Here is a 22,759-nt window from a genome sequence, read left to right as displayed (position 1 = left end):
TCCCTGGCCCTGGGAGATGCAACTTAAATATTAATCACCAAGAGTTAAATTACCAGGAAAATAAAATACTCAAACTATTTGCAGACACTGCAGGTTGTTTGTTATAATAAAACTACTCAGAAATAAGGCTGTTGCCACTGACAAGTAAAGACAATAAAGTCATGTGTATTAGATGGAGTTGTAATTTCTCACCTGCCTCTGAAAAAAAAAATGAAGGTATTACTTTCCTATTGTGATTTTTAAAATAATTCTACATTGTGAAGGCTCTCACTATCTTTGGTTTGAAAGAGATGACCTAGAAAGGACTTGGCCCAATATTGCCAAGGGGAAAGGATTGTAATAATAAACGCCCCTCACTGAAACACATGACCAGAATGGCTGTGACTTGTTTTTCTAAAGCAAGGGTGACATTCAGAGCTCAAGGTGGTAGAATATGAAATTACTGTATCTCTCTCCTGGCCGCTGGATTACTAGGTAGTTACAGGTAGGGGTGTGGGTGAGGAGTTGGGTGTCTGTGATTCAGCAAAGTTGTTTTGTTTTTGGGGTGGGGTGGGGGGGACACAATGGTGGTGCTTGGTGGCTACTCCCAGTGCAGTGCTCCGGAGGACCTGTGGGGCCGGATCAAACCTGGGACTCCAGCCTGCAAAGCAGACACTTTAGCCCACTGCTCTTTCTCCCAGGCCCAGCTCAGCACGGTTGGTTAGCAGCTGAGCTCTTTGGCAGAGTGGACTGGAAGCTGGACAGTGCCTGTCTTAACCCCCGAACTGTATACAGTGTTTTGGAGAAGATTGAGTTTGCTTTTTTGTTGTGATCAAAAGCTTATAGTGAGAGCTCAAATGTTTGTTCTTACTACGAATAATTAATAGGAAAGTAGGCCTTTAAGGAAATATGTAGGTTTACTGAAAACTCGTAACTAAGTTGTTAGTTTTCTAAGAATGCCTCCAACATCCTCGCCTTAAAAAGCATTGCCCCATCAGAAACCAGTCACTGTAGAGACGACAAAAACTCTGTGCACAGCCTGACTGCCTTTTCCTCAGTTGTTTCTTGCAGTTTGCATATTGTGAGGGCTGTCTTCCTATTGTTTGATTAAAAAAATATTCCCAGAACTTAGTTACTAAAATACTAAAATACAGAAACCCAAAACCAAGAGGCCGCTAAGTGTGGTCACTCGACCTCATACCTCTTCATCCTCAGCAATGGAAAACAAATTATCTAATGCTTCCTTTTCAGCAGATCTGACTTTAGGGGAGAGACTCTCCAAACAATAATAGTGAGTTTTGTTGAAATATTGAATGCAATCAAAGTGAAAGTAAAGTGAAATTTATTAGTTACACAGGCGGGGGGCCTAAGGGTGGGGGGGCTAGGGGCGTGGGGGGGTTAGGGGTTTGGGGGTGTGGGGTGGAGCTATACTGGGATTCTTGGTGGTGGAATATGTGCACTGGTGAAGGGATGGGTATTTGAGCATTGTATAACTGAGATTTAAACCTGAAAACTTTGCAACTTTCCATATGGTGACTCAATAAAAAAATTAAAATTAAAAAAAAAATATTCCCAGAAAACGTAGGGTCCCACAACATTTTAGCATCCACTACTTTCCACGGCCCCTCCCCCCCAGTTGCTTCAGTGGTGGCAAAAATAACAGTTGTCCCCTGGGAAATGAAGCCATCGCTATGGTAACTAATGAAGGTTGCATCATTCTAGGGCACATTTTTTAAAGCCTGGATTTCAACATGGGTAGACGCCCTTGTCTTATTTTATTCAGTAGCTTAGCAACCTGTGGTGTGCTGTTTGTCCCCGCCCCCAACCTTCCCTCTTCTCTCAGAAAAGTGACCTATATAGATCGTTTCTCATCATGGGCACGATCACATTGCACATTTGGTTCAGTTCTTAGGTATGTTTATAATGACCTTATTTTCTGGTTCAAAAATCAGGACACGCTCTGGGCCTGAGAAGTGCGGGATTTTTCATGTTTCCTTCGGGACCACCACGAGTGTCTTGAGAGCTTTCCCTTTCTCTGCGCTTTGTTCGTGGTGTCTGGTCTGGGTGGTGTGGCCAGCCCTCTGCTTTCCTCCTTCTGCCCTGCCCTAGCTGCTGTTGAGTCATGTTGCTGTTCAGTCACCTCTCGACCTTCAGTTCAGGTCCTGCTCTGTCCTACAGGCCGTGCAGTTCGGCCCCACACTCAAGGCTCAAGGCGGAGTCACTGTCTGCCCCGTAACCCTCAGTTACTGATGCGGTTGGGTAGTGCCCCACATTCATTTGGCTGCTCATTTGGTCCAGGTTCTGCTTTCTAAATGCTACAACTGCCCTCGTCTCTCTCCTTCGGACCTTTTCCTCCGTGGTTTACTGCCCACACCCTCCGCCCTGCTTAGTTCAAGACAAGCAGCTTTCCGCCAGGCTTGTCCCAACCAACAGGCTTGCCCCCAGACACACATGATGTTGTGACTACATGTTCTTGGGGTTCCCTCTCTCCAGGGGCATCCATGGTCCTTGGCAGCTTCCGCCCAGTGGCAGCCCGGCTTCTCCTCACCCCTGCTCTGCTCCAGCCCTGTTCTCTGGTGAATGCCTTCTCCTGCTGCCTTTTGGCCTCATCTCCGGGAGGCCGTCTGTGAAAGGCTCCCCTCAGAGCAGATGCCGCACGCGCTCCTGTGCCTGGCTGCTCGCCCTCCGCACTCACCATGTCAGATGGCGATGCTCCACGACCCTTTCCCCCGAGTACTGTGACTGCGTGGTTCCAAGTGCTCTGCACACACTAATGGGTGTTGACCCGGTGACCAGTGAATTAGCAATAAACATGTAAGTATGTGCATGCACATGTGGGACAGAATCTCTAACTTGCAGATTTTAATAGTCTCAGAAGTCTAAGATGGGAAATTCCTGTCATTTCCAGGGCTGTCCCCATCATTATTAGCAGACGTTAAAGGTGACAGAAGTGCAGAACAGAGGCGTGGTTTCGAGCTGTTCACTTGGTTGTCTTCTCCTTGTGGGAAGGTGGGTGGGTGGGCAGCGGTGTGGGGTACCAGGCCCTTTCTCATTTCTTCAGGGCACTGGTGGACTCGGACCTATAAGCCTGAAGGGTACCAGTTCCCTCCTGCCCCTCACGCTGATTTCTCAGTATCAGATCTGCTTTTCCACTGCTTTTTTTTTTTCTTTTTGGGTCACTCCTGGCGTATGCACAGGGGTTCCTCCTGGCTCTGCACTCAGTAATTACTCCTGGCAGTGCTGGGGGACCCTATCGGATGCTGGGAATCAAACCCGGTTCAGCCATGTGCAAGGCAAACGCCCTACCCGCTGTGCTATCGCTCCAGCCCCTCCACTGCTTTTCTGCACAGGTGGAACTGGAGAGCTTTCTCTCCTACACATCCCTTTTGTGTCTCTTGTGATGCCGAGGGGTTGCTGTGGTCCTTGGGCAGGGGGAGGGAGGGTGTGTCTTGGGAGTCACATGCTTTTAGTGGTGGTGCTTGCACACATGCTCACTAGGATCTCATTTCATTTTGGGTCTCTCCTGCATTCTGGTGGAAGTGCTTACAGGGGCTGTGGGGCTCCTGCATGCTGGCTAAAGGTGACACACTTGAGTTTCAGGTGTTCCACACACTGTTGTGGTTCTGGGGCTCTCCCAGACTGCAGGGCCCCCGGGCCCATCCCCAGGACATGTGGGCAGTGCCAGGGATTGAACTCATGGCTTCACCCTTGCAGGGGGGACACTTTGCCACTGATCCATTTGGGCCCCCCTCCCCTACCCCCCACTGGAGTTTTCTGATGGTGGCCTGGTATGGGTGAGTAACTGCAGGGAGGGATTTGTTCTGCACCCTTTTCATCTCACCCAAGCACAAATTTCTAGCCTGATGTGGGCCCTGGGCCTAAGGCAGGTGCCAGTGTAGCTCCTTCTTTGATAGTATTTTTTGCTTTTTGCATCACACCGGGCGATGCTCAGGGGTTACTCCTGGCTCTGCATTCAGGAATCACTCCTGGTGGTGCTCAGGGGACCCTATGGGATGCTGGGAATCGAACCCGGATCACTGTGTGCAAGGCAAACACCCTCCCCGCTGTGCTATCGCTCCAGCCCCCTCTGTTTAGCTTTAAGGTGTAAGAGCTAACATGTAAAAAACTTTTCCTTTCCTGTTGAAGCTCTAGTCTGCTCTGTCCAACAGAAGGAGATGCCTCAGCCTCAGGAGACTTCAGGCCGGCCCAGCCTGAGGGCGCTTCCTTGGCTGTCTTTGGACGAGCTCCCCGGCTCCGGCTCTCGCAGTGTCTGTGCCTGATGCTTGGGGGGAGGAAGAGGCAGGATGGCCGGGCGGGCGGGGAAGGTGCGTGGTTTTCTGAGTCACTGGGCTGTGTGTGCGGCCCTGACCGAGAGGCCTGTCTCTCCCCCAGGACACTGACCTCTGCTGGCTTCACTCAGACTCTTAACCACAGCATTTTCCCCCCCGAATCTTCTTTTTTCTCCAATGGAAAGGTTTTAATTTAACTGTTAAAGTCTTTTTAATTTTTTAAAAATATTTTTTTTTTATTCAGGTAGTGTAATTTACAGTTATTCATAGCGCCCAACTTTACAATCAGCCATGGTCAAATTCCATGTGTATCTCGCCAGTGTCTGAGATCACTGGCCTCTGGGGCCATGTGGGGTGCCCAGGACTGACCCTGGTCAGCTTCATGGCAAGGCAAACGCTGTAACCACTGTCCGATCACTGTGTTGTTTAAAAATGCAGTTTCCAGGAAAGTAAACTAGTTACAATCTTTACTTGGTCGCATTCATATTTATCTATCTATGGTTTTCAGGCCATACTCCACAGTGCTCAGGAGCAACTCTTGGCCTGGTGCTGGGGGGAGGGGCACAGTGTCAGGCATTGACTAGGGTCCCCTGCGTTCACTGCCGTCACTGCATTCACTCGGGTGCACCAGCCCTTCAGCTGTCTCCCTGCTGCTCAAATTTACATTTGCTTATGAAATTTCTAGTTACCTAGATTAACCTTTCAGTTTTGTTTGGAGAGCTCACCCAGAGGACCCAGGGTTGCTTTCTGGCTCTGTGTTCGGGGGTTGCTTCAGGCAGTGCTCAGGGGACCTTGTGTGGTGCTGGGGATTGAACTGGGCTTGTTATATGCAAGTCGCGCACCTCAGTCTCCAGCCTTCAGAATACTGTAGGATTCTGGGATGTACTACCGTTTTCTTTTTTCAAACTGATCATATTTATTTTTATCCAAACTGTCTAATAGTAATGATGTACTGTTTATTTTTACGTAATGTTTCTGTGCTATTGTAAAATTTGTCATTGTCCTTAATACATGTAAGAGGGAAGGGTCCGGGCTCTCAAATAACTACCTCTTCCTGTTTAGGAATGTCACTTAAGCTCTCTGGACCTAGGATTTTATTTCCCCCAAGGATGATTTCTGGTTTGTAGAGCTGATGGTCCAGCATTTGGATGTGGCGCTGCTCAGGCCCTGCGGTGCCTAGAATTCCTCTGGCTGCCCTGTCGTGCTGGGAAGAGGGGGTGGTCTCCAGGGTTGCCCGTCACAGTGCTCAGGGAACCGTGCCGTGCTGGCCTCAGGCAGGCATGCGCCTCAGCTCCTGTGTCAGCTTTCTCCCTGCTTTAGTTATTTTAAATTTAGTCCTCTGAAACTGAGACTTGCCATTTTCCTGCCTTCCTTCTCTCTTCAGCTTTTGGGCGGCCGTTGTGCAGAGTTGAGAGCGCCCCTCTGAAGTTATCGGGGGGCGCAGACTGTGGCTCAGGTGGCCAGAGCCAGCTGCACCTTGCTCTTACCTCCTGCAACAATCTCTCGGAGAGCCGTGATCAGACTTACTACCCTGAAAAATTGTTGGAGGCTGCACTTGAGATTTTGTTGGCCAAACCATCCCTTCAAAAGCCTGACAGACTTCTTACGTGCTTATGGTGGTGTCTGTAAGGGAGTGAACACTGCCAAGCATCTTGTGTGGTGTAAATCGTCTCTTTGTTGCCTTCTTTGTGCTCTCACCATCTTTCTCAGGTCAGCAAAGCTGCTCGGGAAGACAGGGAGAATGAATGGAGTGTCGGCAACAGGCCGTCTTCGACACATTCCACTAACAGCTACTTCATTCATCCAGCACATATTTATCCCCTGCTCGCCGGGCCCTGCATTCCCCCAGCTCTGGGTGGATGGCAGAGAGCAGGGGCCAGTGTTTTTACCCTCACGAGGCTTATTTTGTCGTGGGAGATCCAGACTGTAAACACATCTCCAAGTAGGTAGATCAACTGACAGGTTGTGGTCAGCGCCACAGAGGGCATAAGAGATGGCCCTCCCTCCGCAACTCGAATGTCCTCCATGGCCTTGGATTGTGTTAGCTACGGATAGAATAAATGTCACACACACCCGTTTCAGTGAGACATGGGTGTGCTATTTATTTGGGGCCTGTCAAGCGGTGCCTGTGACTCATTGCTGTGACCTCCCGCTTCGTGTGCGTCTTGCTAGGAGCCCACAGCGGCACCCAGGAGCCAGCCCCTGCAGTCTCCTGTTTGCAAGGCAGGTGCTCTGGCTGCTGAATTGGCTCCTGGCCTTTCTCTTCCCAGTTTTTTGGGGACTGCACCTGGTATTGCTGAGGATTACTTCTTGCTCTGAATTACTCCTGGCTGTGTTTGGGGGATCCTATGGGATGCTGGGGATTGAACCCCAGGAGATGACAGGAGATGCTTCAGCTTCAGGAGAGTTCAGCTGCCGGCTGAATTCATTGGGAGTTTTCTTGACTGTTTGAGACACGCTTTGCTGCTCTGACCTCTTCTTGCAGTGACAGTGTCTGCCTGGTGCTGTGAGCCTGGGGGAGAGGAAGAGGCAGGTGGGAGGTGTGTGGTTCCAGGATTGAGATTTTGCATGTCGTGTAGTGGTGCCACAGCATTTTACTACAGAGTGTCCTGGGGTGACAAGGAAAAGGATATTTCTCTGTTGTCATATTGGTAGCTAGTCTAGTCTACCTCTTGTTGTTTCATTCCATTCCCGAGTGACTCGCTGATCAGTTGGGAGAAACTTGAATACAGTCTGAAATTTAGGCTCGTGTGGCAACTTGGCCTCTGGGTAGTGTTCGCTCTCAGAGAAGGAAAAAGACTTCGTCTTGGGGTCTGAGAGCGTGTGCTCTAGCTTGAGCATGTGCTTTGTATGCTCCTGTCGCTGGCACAGACTGATCTCTCGAGCCCACCCGGAGTGCCCCCACTTCCATGCCTCACCCCCACATATTTGGTCCTGGTCTGCTTTTCTTTCTCGGGATGGTCTAGGAGTTTGGGATGATCTGTAGTGCTGGGGGCTAGTTTCCCTTGGTCTGATCCATGGTACTCCTTTTGTCTCTGGGGCAGTGCCCCTTTACTTCGTAGATATGCTGCGTTCCTGCTTGTGCCCTGATATCATCGCTGTTGTAAGAGTCCTGGTTCACCAGAATCTGGAGTACTCGCTATCTGGTGCTCTCATCCTCTCCTCACTGAATTCCTGCTGCTGCCTGTCCTGTATCCGTCCGTCCTGCTGGCCATTACTTCATCCGTAGCCTTTGCTGCAGGGTTACCAGGAAACTTGCTGGGCTCATTCCTCTTCCAAATAGTGGCCTGGCCAGCTGCGAGTATGGATTTGCTCTGCAGTCCTTCTGTTCGCGTCAGACACTGTATTTTTACTTCATTTTACTTCATTCGTTTCGTTTACTTCTTTCTCTGTTTTATGTGTAGATGGTCCAGTCTCACCCTTACTATTCCATTTCATTGCCAGATGGCCCACTGATTAGTTGGAGAGAAACTTGAGTGCAGTTTAAGGGCTTGGGATGATCACTAGTGAAACCTAATACCTTTCCAGGCAGATTAGGACAAGGGTCATATGGTTAGAAAGGTAAAACATCAACAAAAATAATCATTTTCAAACACTGGCACAGTCACACATGTTTGTATGACATGAGGGAATTTTTAAGGAGTCTTATGTAATTCTAAATGTACACAAGCCTTAAATATAAGCAATAGGATTTTCAGAGAGGTACATGTTATATAAGTGTTTAGATATGTGTATGTATAGTTTCACTATGTTAAGTATAAACATACATATAATTGAGAGGTTTGATTTCCATTTCTGTACATTTTTCTATGACTCAAAACCTACAGTGATTTAACACACACCTTTTCTTCTATTGCAGGACAGTCCGTGTATGGTTAAAGAGAGACAGTGGACAGTATTGGCCAAGCATATGCCATGCAATGCCTTGTAAGTATCTGGATTTCTATCTTAAAACACAGGACCAGGGAAATAGTGCTGGGGCAAGACGCTTGCCTTGCACACAACTGACTCAGGTCCAGGCCCCATACTGCATATGGGTTACCCCACGCCCTGTCGGGAGTTATTCGTGATTGGAGAACTCGGCGTAAGCCCGAACACCTTTGGTGGTGATCCAAACACTGCCTTCTCCGTACCCACTCCCCCTGCCCCACCAAATTAGAAAATAGAATTGAGGTTGGAGAGATAGTTGCAAGGGTGGATCACATGCTTTGCAGGCAGTAGGCTTAGGTTTGGCCTATGGCACCACATGGTCCCCTGAGCACTGAGCTCAAACACCCCTTTTCCCAACCCGTCAAAAAAAAAAAAAAAGACAGGGGAGAAATTTATTATTTTTTTAACAAGAAATTTAGAATAGGAGAACAAACATGGTTCTCCAACTCCTCTTTCTTCTCAGACTGCCTTCTCTGTGTTTTCCTTTTGAACAGGGATATCTGAGGGTTGGGATTACTATTAGAGTTGAAGATTCCATATGAATCTTAGATCTCATTTAGATTTTCTGGAGCTCATAGATTGTAAAATTAGAAAGTATTTCTGAAATTGACTAAATAGTCTTAGTTTCTAATAAGATGAATAGTAGAATGTCTGCGGCATGTATCACCTGATTATAACAGTTTCTGTCATTTTCCCAACTTTTTGTTCAACTTTTATCTTTCTTAGACAATTCAAAATTTGATCATATGATTATTTAGTGAAGTAAATTTATTCTTGCATTATCATATTATTTATTCCAATTTCAGACTAAACCTTCAGCTTTCAAAAGGATTTACTTAGAATAAAATGTCTTTCCCCACCTTCCCTGAGCCTGGAACAGCCTCGCACAAGTGTGCACGCACACGCACATGCATGCACGCACGCACACACACACACACTTTTTGCAGGGGGACACTTTTATCATTTTGATTTTTTTCACACTGTCTCTGTTCTGGATTTGAAAAAAATAGCAACTAGAAAATACCTCAGATAGCTAAATTACTACCTTTTTTCTCCAAATTTTATATTATTACAGCATTTACAGCATTGTGAGTTACAAAGTTATTCATAGCTGGGTTTCTGACATACAGTGTTCTATCACCGGTCCTGCCACCAGTGTCAGCTTCCCTCCACCAGCTGTCCCAGGTTCTGTCTCCTGCCCCCGCACCTCTGCCCCAGCCTGCCATCTTGACTGGCACCTTTTAAGTTTGGTTATTAAAGTTTGGGTCTTGTGATTTTCGTGTTGTTGACTTTGTGGTTTGTTATTTAGCCCTATCAAGGAATAAAGTGTTCTAATGAGATATCTTCTCTTTTCCCCAAGCTCTTACCTGAGAAACATTTCCTTGCAATCAGTGACACATCTTTCAAATATATCTTTAGTTTATGCATTTATTTGATATATCTATGATTGGTTATTAGACTTTTTTTGTCTTTTGCTTTTTGGGTCACACCCAGCAATGCACAGGGGTCACTCCTGGCTCATGCACTCAGGAATCACCCCTGGCGGTGCTTAGGGGACCATATGGGATGCTGGGATTTGAACCCGGGTCGGCCGCGTGCAAGGCAAACGCCCTACCCACTGTGCTATCACTCCAGCCCCCATGTTATTAGACTTTTTTGCTGGCTGTAGACCCTATAGGGAGAAAAGAGCCACTTCCCCAAACAGGAAGGATCTTTTTAGTCTAGTATTTTTACTTAGAATTAATAAAATTTGGGTACCCTCTTCCATATTTACTCTAGTGCAGAATAATTATTTAGAATTATTACTAGCGATATTACTAAACATTTTTTTCTTACTCTCCTTCCACCAAATCTTAATTGAATTCAAATTAAGACCCTAGAAAATCTCCCTCCCAACCTTGGCTTGTTATTTGGTCTCTGCTCGCTACTCTGGGCTCCACTTCCCATGGTGTCTCACATTTTAGTTGTCTCACTGACATGCCACAGTGTGCAACCAAAACAAATTTAAACTGAATTGTGCATGTGGTTGTTTATGCCTCAGGCAAAAGATCGCTGTAATAACTTGAACGAGTTTTGCCTGTTTATGATCAGATCATAAGTTATTAAGGATACCATGGCTTTCTGGGATTTTCAAATTTTCTTTGAGATTTAGCGTGTCTTTAGAGTTTTACATTAAATAGATGACAACCATGTAACTGAACCAAGTATTCAGTCTACATTTGTAGAGAAGAAAGTTCTTGTAATTGAATCCTTATAGTTCTGCCTTGGCTTAAGCTCCCACAGATGTCATCACAGGCTAAAGGCTGCAGGGAAACTTCGATTTTGAACAGTAGCCATGAGGAAGGCCTTGGTAGAAAAAGGGGAAAGGAATTGTCTGATTTTTCTCTGATTGTCTCTTTGTTTTGGAGTGATGAAAAGGAGCTATTCCCATTGTGTTGCTTGGGATCACTCTTGGAAGTGTTTTGGGGACCACAGGCTACAGAGGATGCCAGGGATTGAACTGTGACCTCCTGCATGCAAAGCAAGCACCCAGATCTTTGAGCCATCTCTCCGGCTCCCCTTCCTGATTTTTAAGTGGTTTAACTCATACTATTTGTGATCTAGCTGTTTCATCTTACTGGATGCAGTGTCTCACTGAAGGGGTGAGGACAGCCTGAAGTCCAGCGAGTCTGGGGCTGGAGCAGTCATACAGCATGCGAGGCTGGCACGAGGCCGGCCTGGGTCTGATCCCGACCACCCCATATGGTCCCTGAGACTGCCAGGGTTGATCTCTGAGTGCAGAGCTGGGAGTAAGACCTGAGCTTTGTGGTCCGAAAACCAAAATAAAGTCCAGCAAGCAGAGTTGAACCAGATATTGCAAGCCCCTTGATGTTGAGGGAGGAGAGACCCTCATTGTGGCAGAGCAGAATGTCGAAGCCTTGGGAATGACATCCGAGGACCATGGAAACCTTATGAGGACACAGGATCCTCAGCACTTGCCTACATGTCCTCTTCCCCACTTTCCAGTGGGTGTCACTTTCTGATGCTCTCCTTACTGGACTGTCACCGAGAACACAGAGAAGCCTCTAGTTGGATTCTCATCACCCTATAAAACACTGGAAGTCAGACTGTAATGAGTGACTGACTGCCGGTAGATATAGCGCCTGCACCTGACCTAAAGTAGATAAAGGAGCAAGACCTCTCAGTATCTGCATTGCAAACCATCAAGCCCAAAAGTAGAGAGTATGGGGAATACTGTCTGCCATGGAGGCAGGGGACGGGTGAGAAAGTGGGGGTATACCTGGGATATTGGTGGTGGGGAATGTGCACTGGTGGAGGGATGGGAGTTTGATCATTGTGTGATTGTAACCCAAACATGAAAGCTTGTAACTATCTCACGGTGATTCAATTAAAAAAAAAAATACTCGTTGAAAACCCCAGTCTGATAATGCAGATGTATTTCCTTGAGAACGTTATCGTTAATTTTCCTACTGCCTGAACACAGCTTTGGCAAGGAGTAACCTTTTATTATCTTTGCACTTTGCCTGTGGAGATGAAAAAGGAGTAAAAAGGGTTCTCTTGCTATTGAAACATTACCATCAGCACTCAGGTAATCTGAAATCTTATTAGAAATGCGAATATTGTGCCCCTTCCACGCCCCAGATCTGCAGAATCAGAATTTGCATTTTACTAAGATCCCTAATAATTTCAATGTTCTTCAGAGAAGATTGAAAAGATCATTTTGTGGTATAGCCAGCTTGCTTGTTTCTTTGAACACATGTAAAGACTACATATAAAATGTTGATTGTAAGTCATATAAACATCTACTGTATAACTTACCATATATAAGTAGGTTACATGCTACTAGATGTAAGACATGAAACTAGGTGCCAGGATGTGCAAATGCATAAAGTACTTACAGTCATGATTTTCATAGTATTTTATTAGGGATAAGGGGTTCCATCTTATAGTCTAGCCCACGATATACCTAAAGCAGCACATATGTGTTTGGTTTTAATATACTTGCTTGTATTCTCTTATATACATTCTCTGTCCCTCTCGGAGAGTCCGGCAAGCTACTGAGAGTATCCCGCCCTCATGGCAGAGCCTGGCAAGCTCCTCATGGCGTATTCAATATGCTAAATACAGTAATAATAATGGGTCTCATTCCCCTGACCCTGAAAGAGCCTCCAATTATGGCACCATTTGGAAGGACGAGTAAGGAGAGGCTGCTAAAACCTAGGGCTGGGATGAATGGAGACATTACTGGCACCTGCCTGAGCAAATTGATGAACAACGGGATGACAGTGATACAGTGATACAGAGAGGGGTTCCGTTGCTTTGTAGATGTAAAAACAAAAGGTTCTGATCTTCATAAATTGGTATGTGTGTTCCTAGTAAGCTGTGCATTCAGATGACATAGTAACTGAGCAGAAATTTAAGGTGTGTTTAACTTTAGAAGCCAGGAGAAACCGGACTGCTTTGGAGCCAGTCTGATTTTCCTGTGGGATATGCTCATTTAGAGCAAGACAGAATCTTACTGCATAAGGGAAGAAGCTACATTTTTGGTCTGTTAGAAAACCTGAAAAAGTTTTAAATTTCCAGCAGGTTGTTTTGCAGTCCTTTCCATTGAAAGGTTTCTTGTTTAGAGGTTACTCAATATTATCCTTAAATAATGGTTAAGTGGTATTGGTTACAAAATAAGTGAGAAGATCCACATATGTGGAGGCAGTCAAAATGAGCACTGCAGGGCAAGTATGGTCGCGTTCTGTTTCTAGAATTATAAATAGTATTCAGAGTATAAAGTGATTATAAAAAATAGCAAAAACACATGAAACAGATTTTATTTGTTTATATTGGCCATTAAAGTACCCTTTAACGCATTTTTTCATGTTCTGGGGCACAATAATCATGTTTTGTGGGGGTGAGAAAATTCGAAGTTGAATGGAAGAAATGGAGTAGAAGTGGAAAGGAGTGGCCTGAAGGCAAACTGTAGATTGAATTTGGGTGAGTAGTAGATGGAAAAATGAGAGCAGAAATATTTTCACCAAAAACATGGCTGCTTTCGGGTATCCTAATGATCCTGTCTTTGCTGAGAAGCTTCCACCCCCTGTAAGGAAGCCAGGAGAAACCGGACTTGCCCTTGAACCCGGCTGATTTTCCTGTGCGATATGCTAGTTTGAGCCCAGGCTGGTGGCCGCAGGGGAACCCTAGAGTTGTGCGATATTTATGTATAAAGGGTTCATCAAAGCTGATCTCTGCAAGGGGAAGTGGGGCACAGGGAGGAAGCAGTTGGGCTGGCCTGGGGGAGGAAAGTGATGCTGGGAGATTTTGCTCTGGACCCTAACCCCCTCGAGGTGACTATGCCTCTACCTTTCCACTTAAGAGACTTCCTTCTCGACACACCCACATGTGCTGACCACACCGCTGTCCTCTCTGTTTCTCTTACTTAACTTACAGGTGTGTGACTCAGTGTAACCCTTGGTGTACCACTCCTGAGACCTGTTTCTATGATCTCTGTGTATTTGGTGAGATCTTGAAAGGGAAGGAAGGAATGGAACAGGTATTGGTGTGGGTAGTTGCACTGAACAGTCTGAGGGGCCAGGAGATTGCACAGCAGCTAAGTTTTAAGCCAGCACAGTTCTATTCTTGGCACTACCCATTCCTCTGAGAACCTCTGTGCGCACTCCTCTGCTCAGGAGGACCCTGAGCACTGTGGGGTGGACTTGGAGGCCCCCAGCACCACTGGGGTGGCTCATGGGTCCTCAGCACCACAGGGTTCAGGAAACTCCTGATCCATACCAGCTCAGGATGTTGGCTAAGAATTGGTGGGCTCCACTTGGGGCCCTTGTCTCCTCCCTCCCCGCCCCCAAGCCCTTCACAATCTCCACCACAAAAAGAGAAAGAAAATAGTTTGAGAACACTAAGGGCCATTAAAGAAGAAAAGCAGACAAATTGACCCTATTTCATTTCTTTGGACAGTTTGCTTGGTAAGTGTTAAGTAGTCTTTTCTGTGTTAAACACTGTTGACATACAGAGGTATAGTGATGAAATCAGGCAGATGATCCCTGATTCTGAGTTTGTACAGTCTGGTAGGTGAGACAGAAGTGCAAACTGTGATGTTATGGTGAGTGTTAAGAATGGGACATGTGGGCTAGCGTGATCATTGCAGGGGTCTGACCCGGGTTTGATCCCTGGCATCCTCTTAGTAATCCCTGAGCGTGGAGCTAGGAGTCAGTCCTAAGTGTGGCCCTCAAACTTTTAAAGACATGGAAGTAGGTGAAATGGAAAAACAGTCACAAAAACTCCCCAAAGAAAGTCCATTTTTTAAACCTTGAGAATTTTAGGCTCATTGATTTCTTCTTTTGTAGATTCCTATAAGCTGATTTTACATCTATATAAAAAAATAAAAGCATTTCCTCATCAAATTGTCTTTTAAAAATATTATCCCCTGGGTGTATCTCAAGTGGTAGTTGCTATTGCCTGTGACAAGATCAGGTTGCAGCCTCCCCCGCTGGGACTTTCCTGGCCAGGAAGCCAGAGGGGGGCGCCCTGCAGACAGAGTTGGGGTTCCAGTTGCAGCCATAAAGTGATTATTTGTCCCAGACTTCTAAGATACCATTTCAGCCACCCCGTTTGCGCCACATTATGGGAGAAAAAAAAAACATGCGAAAAGCTCATGCATACCTGCCTTCCTGGCTGAGTTACTGGAATTTGGCAGTTGGGGAGTGGCACAGTGGGTGGAGGGGAGCATCGCAGGCAGCTGCGGCAGGAGGTGCGTGGATTTTCCTGACTCTAACCATATTAGACCCCTGTGCCTGCACCTTCCTTGCCAGCCTCTCCTGTTCCCTGTCGGGGAAGCAACATGGCTACCAAAGTTGTAGTTACTAAAGGACTGGAGTCTGAGGAGTCGGGTATCTTGGGTGTGTGGGCACCTCCCCAGGGCTGCCCGGTGGAATTTACTTTGGCTCCCAAGTGTTTATGAACTTGGCCACAAAGCGAAACAGAAGAAGTTTCTCAAAAGCAATGAAAAACAAATAGGCAGCCTAGCATAGCAATAAAATGACCTGTTTGTTTTGTTTCCAACTTGCTGCCCTGCCTGGTGACATGGCATCAGCCCAGTCTGAGATTCTGACTGGGTTCCCTTGGGCTTCGTACACCTGTGGTGGCTGCCTTCACCTCTACGCCTTTCATGTATCATCACCTAAAAACATAATCTTGAACTGTTTGCTTCCAGCCTTATATCAGAAGCATGGCTGTGAGTAAAAGCTGGTTTGGGTGGGTGACATGCAGACTCTGGGGTCCAGTTACTGCTCTCTGCAGCTCTCCCGTCCGGCAGGATCCTGTTCCCAGGGGTAGGAGTCCTCGGCCCAGACTACAGCACACGGTCAGACATGGAGTGTGGAGTCATCATCTCCCATAGTGTCCAGCACCCCTTGCGTGAGAAGGAAGAGGTTCGGTATGGACATCGGACGAAGAGCAGAGTCCTTGCGTGGCTGTTTCTAAGGCAGAGCAGCTCACCAGTGTGCTGGGTTGGGGCCTGAGCTCTCAGCCCCATGCGCAGGGGGACCCGGAGCTGGTGCCAGTCCGTCACTTCTGCTTGCTCCCAGGACCGCTGAGGTCTTATTTTCCATCTGTATCATGAGGTGAAGGCTAGGAGGAGTAGCCCTCGAGAACTGCTCTCCTGCCCTTAGGGGTAAGATGAACAGGGAGCGTATGTTTCCCCGCAGGATTTCCTTTCTGTTCCTGAGTTGATTTTCCTTATTCATAGCTTTTTGCTTATTTCTATTTTTTTGGTTATATTGTATTTTTTTTTCAAACCATTCCAAATTTCTTATGAAATGAGATAAAGAGAATCAATTAAAGACCAGTAGGGGAATAGCACTGAAACATAAGCTTACTGTTATATTAAATTTATTCCAAAATTTACACTGTTTAAGATTGGGGTATTTCAAATAGATTCTATTTCTCTGGGTGGGGCTGGGATTCTAGAGTCTGATTTTCATTCTTGCTAACATGTGCTGAGTTACTTTGGACAAGTCCTTTATTCCTTTATAATTTGCTCTGCACTGAAGCCCAACAGACAAGTGCTCACTTCCTTTGTTCTCAGATTTGTAAAAATAATTTAGTTATGAGATTTATCAAATGAGTAGACTGTTTTAATAAAGTCCACTCAGGATTTTGATGCCTGTAGCAGCAGGACTGCCTAATCTGTGAGGTGATATGGCTGTCTTGGTTTCCATTCCCTTTTGTTGGGTCTGTAATCTCAAGACAACAATAACTTGAAGTTGAGGATTTGGGAAATTAAAATGATTAATATGTTCATATTCTTTGTTTGTGGGGGATGGAAGGTTGGGGCACACTTGACGATGCTCAGGGCTTACTCTCAGCTCTGTTCTCAGGGACTGAATCAGGGTTTGTCTGCGCAGAGGTACTTTACTATCTCTCTGGCCCCAGTTCATACCCTTCTTATCTAGGATGGAAATGTTTTTTTTTTTTTTCAAAAAATTTAAATTGCAGGCATTAATTTTCTTACTGGTGGGTCAGAGGAGATCTTTGCATAATTTAAGAGTAGGTGGAGTTGGATGGTTCCTGTACTCTCCCATTGCTTATGCTGGATTGATCAATTTGGGGGGTAGTTTATGTGGGTAGATTAGTGATGTATGAAAAGATAACTTTTATTTTTAAAAGTAACCAGTATTATCAACCATTTTGGAGTCTCTCATTATTTTATATTACTTAATTTTATTACCTACATGCTTGTCTTTCATTTAGTGTTCTGCCAATCCTATTCAGGATGACTCAAGTGAACAACTTGTAGATGACGGACAACAGGCAGATCGGGCATAGTTGCCAATGTCGTGGATATCTCCCTTCTTGTACAACAAGATGGTCCTGCTGGTTTTCCATTGGGACGGAATCTTGCATTCAGACAGGTAGCATGTGAAGAGCTGAGCCAGTGTATTGACGAGTACTGTGGCAGATTCTTCAGGTGTTTGGGTCCGACCTTGTCTGGACTGGGTGCTGTATGCTTCTTTACTGACGAAATGGCATGTCGGATTTTGGAAGGGAGGACATTGGGAACAACATATCCACCCTGTGGAATTTGGTATGTGGGCAGGTGAATGTGGCTGTCGAAGAGATCCGAGTAGAAGTCGTGAATAATCCTCTCCATTGCCTTTCTGGAAGATGGGATAGATCCATAAGGACGTTGGAGGGCAGTCATCTTGGTCTTGTAGTTGGCGAAGGACAGGCGAGCGTTGCGAATACTTTTCCCAGCTTCTGCCACATTGGCTAACACTGCTGCTCTTCTCTCCTTGAGGTCTTCCTTTATCGCTTCTCTGCACAGCTTTTTGATCTTGGACATTAGCTCATGGTTGCCTGAGGCTCGTGCCAAACCACGTTGGCGAATGAGCTCTAGAGTTTCCGAAGACAGGTGACTTTTTTTGACTTTCTCACTCTCAGCATTCCTCACATAGTCATGGAGGTGCTGAACCAGTTGATTGTATTCCTCATCAATGTTGTCAACGACGGCATCTTCCCATATTGCCATAGTAGTGCCAAAGAGCTTCCAGTTGGTGGTTGTTCTGGGAGTTCTCTTCTTAAACTTTGCAGCCCTTTCTCCCTGCTCCACAAAGTAGAATTTCGCACGAAGGAGATGGTGGTCCAATCCCGTTTGGAATTTTGGGACAACAGTGACATCAGTCAGGCGAAACCATAGATTGAATATGATTTTGGTCAGTGTCATTGTGGAACTGTCCACCAGGAGACTCCCATGTCCAACATTCAGATTCGGCCTTCTGGAACGGTGAGTTACTATGGATGGTCTTGGTGGATATGATGAACTCAGACAGTCTTTCACCCTTTTCGTTCCATTCTGGGCCGTGGGTCCTGATGTGGAGTTCTTTGGGTGACCTTCTCGGTCCTCTCTTGGCATTAAAATCACCAACAATGACCTTGTAGAAGGTGTGGTCTTCTTTATAGAACCTCTCCAGCTTTATGTAGAACTTCTCAATTTCTTGTTTGTTGTAGTTGGATGTTGGTGTGTAGACGACAAAGATAGAAACTGCTGGTGATGAGCCACATCTATTCAAATGTAAGCATCCGATTCGGGTTGTTAGGTATTCGAATGAATCAGTGCTCATGGCCAAGTTCATGTTGATGAGGACACCGACACCAGCAATGCCTCTACTGTCACATGTTCCAAGGAACAGTTCTTCTCCAGTGTTGAAAACGGTGTGATGTGATTGATGCCTTCTCGTCTCAGTCAGTCCAGTGACATTGTACTTTATCTTCTGCGCTTGCACCATCAGGTCCTCGATGGATGCTTCCGATGCCAGCGTACGTGTCTTTAAAGGACAGACAGTCATTTTAGTCCTTCTTCGTTTTGGCAGCCTAGTTCGGCCCTGAGATTTTATTAGCCTCTCCTTTCTTGTCCTTTCCAACGCTGCCATATTGGAAGCTATTTCAGGGTCAGGGGAATGAGGCCATTATTGTCACTGCTTTTGGCATATAGAATATGCCATGGGTAGCTTGCCAAGCTCTGCTGTGCAGGCGGGATACCCTCGGTGGCTTGCCGGGTTCTCTGAGAGGGACAGAGGTTTTTAGGTGGCCTTTAATCACCCTTACAGGTGCTCCCAGTTTACCAAATGCAAGCTTTTGGTTGACTGGCATGTTGTAATGATCTGCATGCTAACAAACATGCACCTGCCTACGTCTCTGGGCAGCACCTGTTGGTTCGCTGTTCTTTGGTTGGCACCGTTGCCACCCCCTGCCATGATGAGGGGGGTGAACCTTGCAAGAAAGCCAGGTTCTGAGAAGAATTCAGCACGATTGACCATATCCACATGGTGACCAAGCTCATTGAGGTTTTGTGAGAGTTCGAGATGCTGCTCTGTCTAATGTTCATCAATTTAAAGAAGGTCTTTGATTCTGTTGAGACTGAAGCCGTCATCGAAACGCTAGCCAAACAGGACGTTCAAACTCAGTACATCAGGGTCCTCTGTGAGCTGTATTATGGATTCACCACCAGGATCTCACCATTCTACAAGGAAGTGATCATCAACATAAAGAGAGGGGTTAGGCAGGGTGATACCATTTCACCGAAACTGTTCAGTGTCACCCTGAGAATGTCATGCGACGACTGGAATGGGAAGGAATGGGAGTGAAGATAGATGGTCAGCAACTATACCATCTCTTCTTCGCTGATGACTTCGTTCTAATAACACCAAACATTAGCCAAGGGGCACAAATTCTGGCCGACTTCGACCGCGAGTGTGGAAAGGTTGGACTGCAGCTGAATTTCACCAAGACAATGTTCATGAAAAATGAACTAGTCCCTGACGTTCCATTTGCTCTCAACGGAATGAACATCTCCAAATGCAGCAGCCATGTGTACCTGGGTCGAGAACTCAACATGAAGAATGACTTGGCACCAGAACTGTGCAAAAGGAAGAGAGCCGCATGGAACGCCTTCAAGAGTGTCGAAGAAGTTGTTAAGAGGACGAGAACCTCCAGCTCCAGGCACATCTTTTCGACTCCACTGTTCTTCCTGCACTAACATACACCTCAGAGACCTGGGCCCTACGCAAACAGGATGAGAATGCTATTCGGGTATCCCAAGGAGGAATCGAAAGAGCTATGCTTAGAGTATCATGTTCTCTCAAGGGAGGAGAGGAATCGGAGTTCCATGATCAACGATCGAGGATCAGGGATGCTGCCTTGTTTGCCAAGGCATCAAAAATCAGATGGGCTGGACACGTAATTCTATTTGGAGACGACTGCTGGACTAGAGCTGATTCTGACACAGGAAGTCAAAAGACCATGTGGCCGCCCACCTACGAGATAGTCAGACTTCTTCAAGACCCTGAACGAACAGTTTGATGCTGTTCGTGTTCCTGGAGGAAGCAGACAGCATTGGGCTACACTAGCACAGGACAGGGACAAATGGAGATGTTACTGGTGCCCGCTCAAGCAAATTGAGGTGCAACAGGATGACAAGTGATACAAGTGAAGTGATCATTTTAGTACTATTATTTTGATGACCTTCAGACGACATTTAAAAACTCAGTTGAAGGGCTTTCTTGGCACACTGGTGGACCTATGTATGTGATTGGAAATGTTGCAGTTGTTTTAATTCATATCACTTGACCCTTGTTTCCTAATGTCTTCCTCTCTTGGTTTCTTTTTTGGTATAGGTGTTATTAAAGAATTATGAACTTAAAAAGTTTACTGTTTTTACTGGGCTAGAGTGATAGCACAGTGGGTAAGGTGTTTGTCTTGCATGTGGCCAACCCGGGTTCGATTCCTCCGCCCCTCTTGGAGAGCCCGGCAAGCTACCGAGAGTATCCCGCCCGCACAGCAGAGCCTGGCAAGCTCCCCATGGTGTATTCGATATGCCAGAAACAGTAACAAGTCTCACAATGGAGACATTACTGGTGCCCGCTCGAGCAAATCGATGAACAACGGGATGACAGTGACAGTGCTACAGTTTTTGCTATTTATCTTTCCAAAAGCAATAATGTAATCAAATCTTTAATTTTGTCCTTTGTAAGAAAAAGTACCCACAAACTTTTTATTTTTAATGGAAATAAAGGGAAACATGGATTATCCTATTAATAACAGATAATAAGTAATTTGAGTTATCAGCATTTGTTGAGCATGCTCTTGTTTGATTTACATGTGATGTGGTGTTTTGATATGTATTTATGACCACCTAAACTGATGGCTGTAACTGTAACCTAAAACTTATTTGGAAGAAAAAGTAGGTTTGTCAGTAACACTGTAATTTTGCTGCTATGCCTGGTGACATGGCATTAGACCAATCTGAAATTTTTCAATACCCACTGTACTGAAACAAGTGATAAATTTTTGTAGAATATACAACTTCTTTTAACTGGAAAATGTGTTTTACTGGCAGCACTTAAGGCATTTGTACTTTTAGTGAAATCAAGCATGGATTGAATATTGTAGACCAAAAAATAGTATCTCATGGGATACAGGACTGAATGAAATCGTATCCAGGAGCCCAGTCTTCATATTGGGAGCCCTCTTATTTTATTTATTATTTATTTAAATTTAATTTTACTTTTATAAAGTCATTCACAATCATTTATTACATTTAATATTCCAATACCAATCCCATCACCATATTTCATGTATTTCCACCCTGGCTTCCAAAGCCTGCCTCCAATGCAGGACGTAAATAATTTAGTTTGTATTGATTGCTATGAATATTCTGCTAAAAATTCTGGTAAAAATGATCCAAAAATGTTTCCTTAGAGGAGTGTGTGAAGATTGCTGTATTTCAGCCTGGAGCCATTAAGCCTTTTTCTTGGTACATCAGTGTGTAGAGTATGAGATAACGCGCTGGCTTCAGGAATTCTAGAAATTTAAATATGGTGATATAGCTGAGGTTAATTTAATATCTATGTATATATATGTTTTAACTGGATGTTGGCTTTGGGGTCTGGAGGCATCTCTGTGGTGTGTTGTGCACATTGCTCCCTTCCAGGAGATTTATTTCTGAATCTGGTCCTGGCCGTTAATTAGCTTCTGCAGCACAAGAGGCAGTTCATGGGCGTGACTGCCAAGCACAGGGATGTGGGGGTGGTCGCCCATTCCCGACTCCAAGTGAGCCTGGAAATTTTGGTCACAATTCCCAAATACCTGGGCTTTTTAGCAGGTTCAGTCATGAGTGAGGCTCCTCCTGGCCTGTAGAAATCAGCTGAGAGCATGGCTGTGATTGGGGTCTGGAGGTTTTCAGCTTCGGGGCTAGTGTGGCGGGGGCGGGGGAGGGGGAAGGCTTGCTGCCCCCTCTGGGCTGCCCTGAATGAGAGAGCCTAAGGCCCTCTTGTTCTAGGTTTGACATTTCCCTTTTCCAGGATGCCTTTAGCGCCTGATGTTTACTCATGGAAGTACCACTATTTATTTAAAGTTCCCACCAATATATCCCATAAACAGTAGTGTCTTCAGCCAGATAATACTTTTGCGTAGTAAAACAAGTAAACGTGATTAAAATCCCACGATTACCTTTCAGTGAAACTTGTGTTTATGTAAGTTTAACTCATATAAAGGGTCAGAGTGATAGTACAGCGGGTAGGGCATTTGCCTTGCACGCGGGCAACCCGGGTTCGATCCCCAACATCTCTATATGGGTCCCCGAGCACTGCCAGGAATAATTCCTGAGTGCAGAGCCAGGAATAACCCCTGAGCATTGCAGGGTGTGACCCAAAAGCCAAAAAGCCAAAAAAAAAAAAAAAAAGCTTAACTCCTCAGCAAAGGACAGAAAGAAACTATATCAATCATATATTAAGGCATTATATAAGTATAAATAATAGGGAATGGGGAATTCCTCCAAATATTTTTTGAGAATGCCTTCTTGCAACTACATGGGGTGGGGGTTGGCCTTGTGTTAATCAAGCGGTGCTCGGGAGGCCTGAGGGGCCACTTCTGGTGACTCCTGGCCGAGCAGGCTGTCAGTTCAGTGCTACATCTGAGGTGTAGTAGTGCTGATACCCCCGGCGACACCCCAGTGGTGTTCCAGTCCTTTCAGGCTTGGTGATACCCAGGAGGAAGAGGAG

At 45.8% G+C, this 22,759-nt stretch overlaps 1 protein-coding gene across 2 annotated transcripts in view; it reads left to right on the top strand.

Moving 5' to 3' along the window:
* The window catches only part of WDFY2 (WD repeat and FYVE domain containing 2), a 194,738-nt gene that overhangs the window by 62,486 nt on the left and 109,493 nt on the right, over positions 1-22,759 (top strand). For both annotated transcript variants that reach the window (XM_055124053.1, XM_004604482.2), the window contains exon 2: positions 8,128-8,195. In XM_055124053.1, coding sequence (XP_054980028.1) covers positions 8,128-8,195 — 68 coding nt within the window. The remainder of the gene's footprint in view (positions 1-8,127; positions 8,196-22,759) is intronic.

This window comes from Sorex araneus, chromosome 1, assembly GCF_027595985.1.
Source record: "Sorex araneus isolate mSorAra2 chromosome 1, mSorAra2.pri, whole genome shotgun sequence".
NCBI classification, from domain to species: Eukaryota; Metazoa; Chordata; class Mammalia; order Eulipotyphla; family Soricidae; genus Sorex; species Sorex araneus.
The sequence above is the reverse complement of the archived record's forward strand: the minus strand, read 5'-3'. Positions and strand labels throughout refer to the sequence as shown.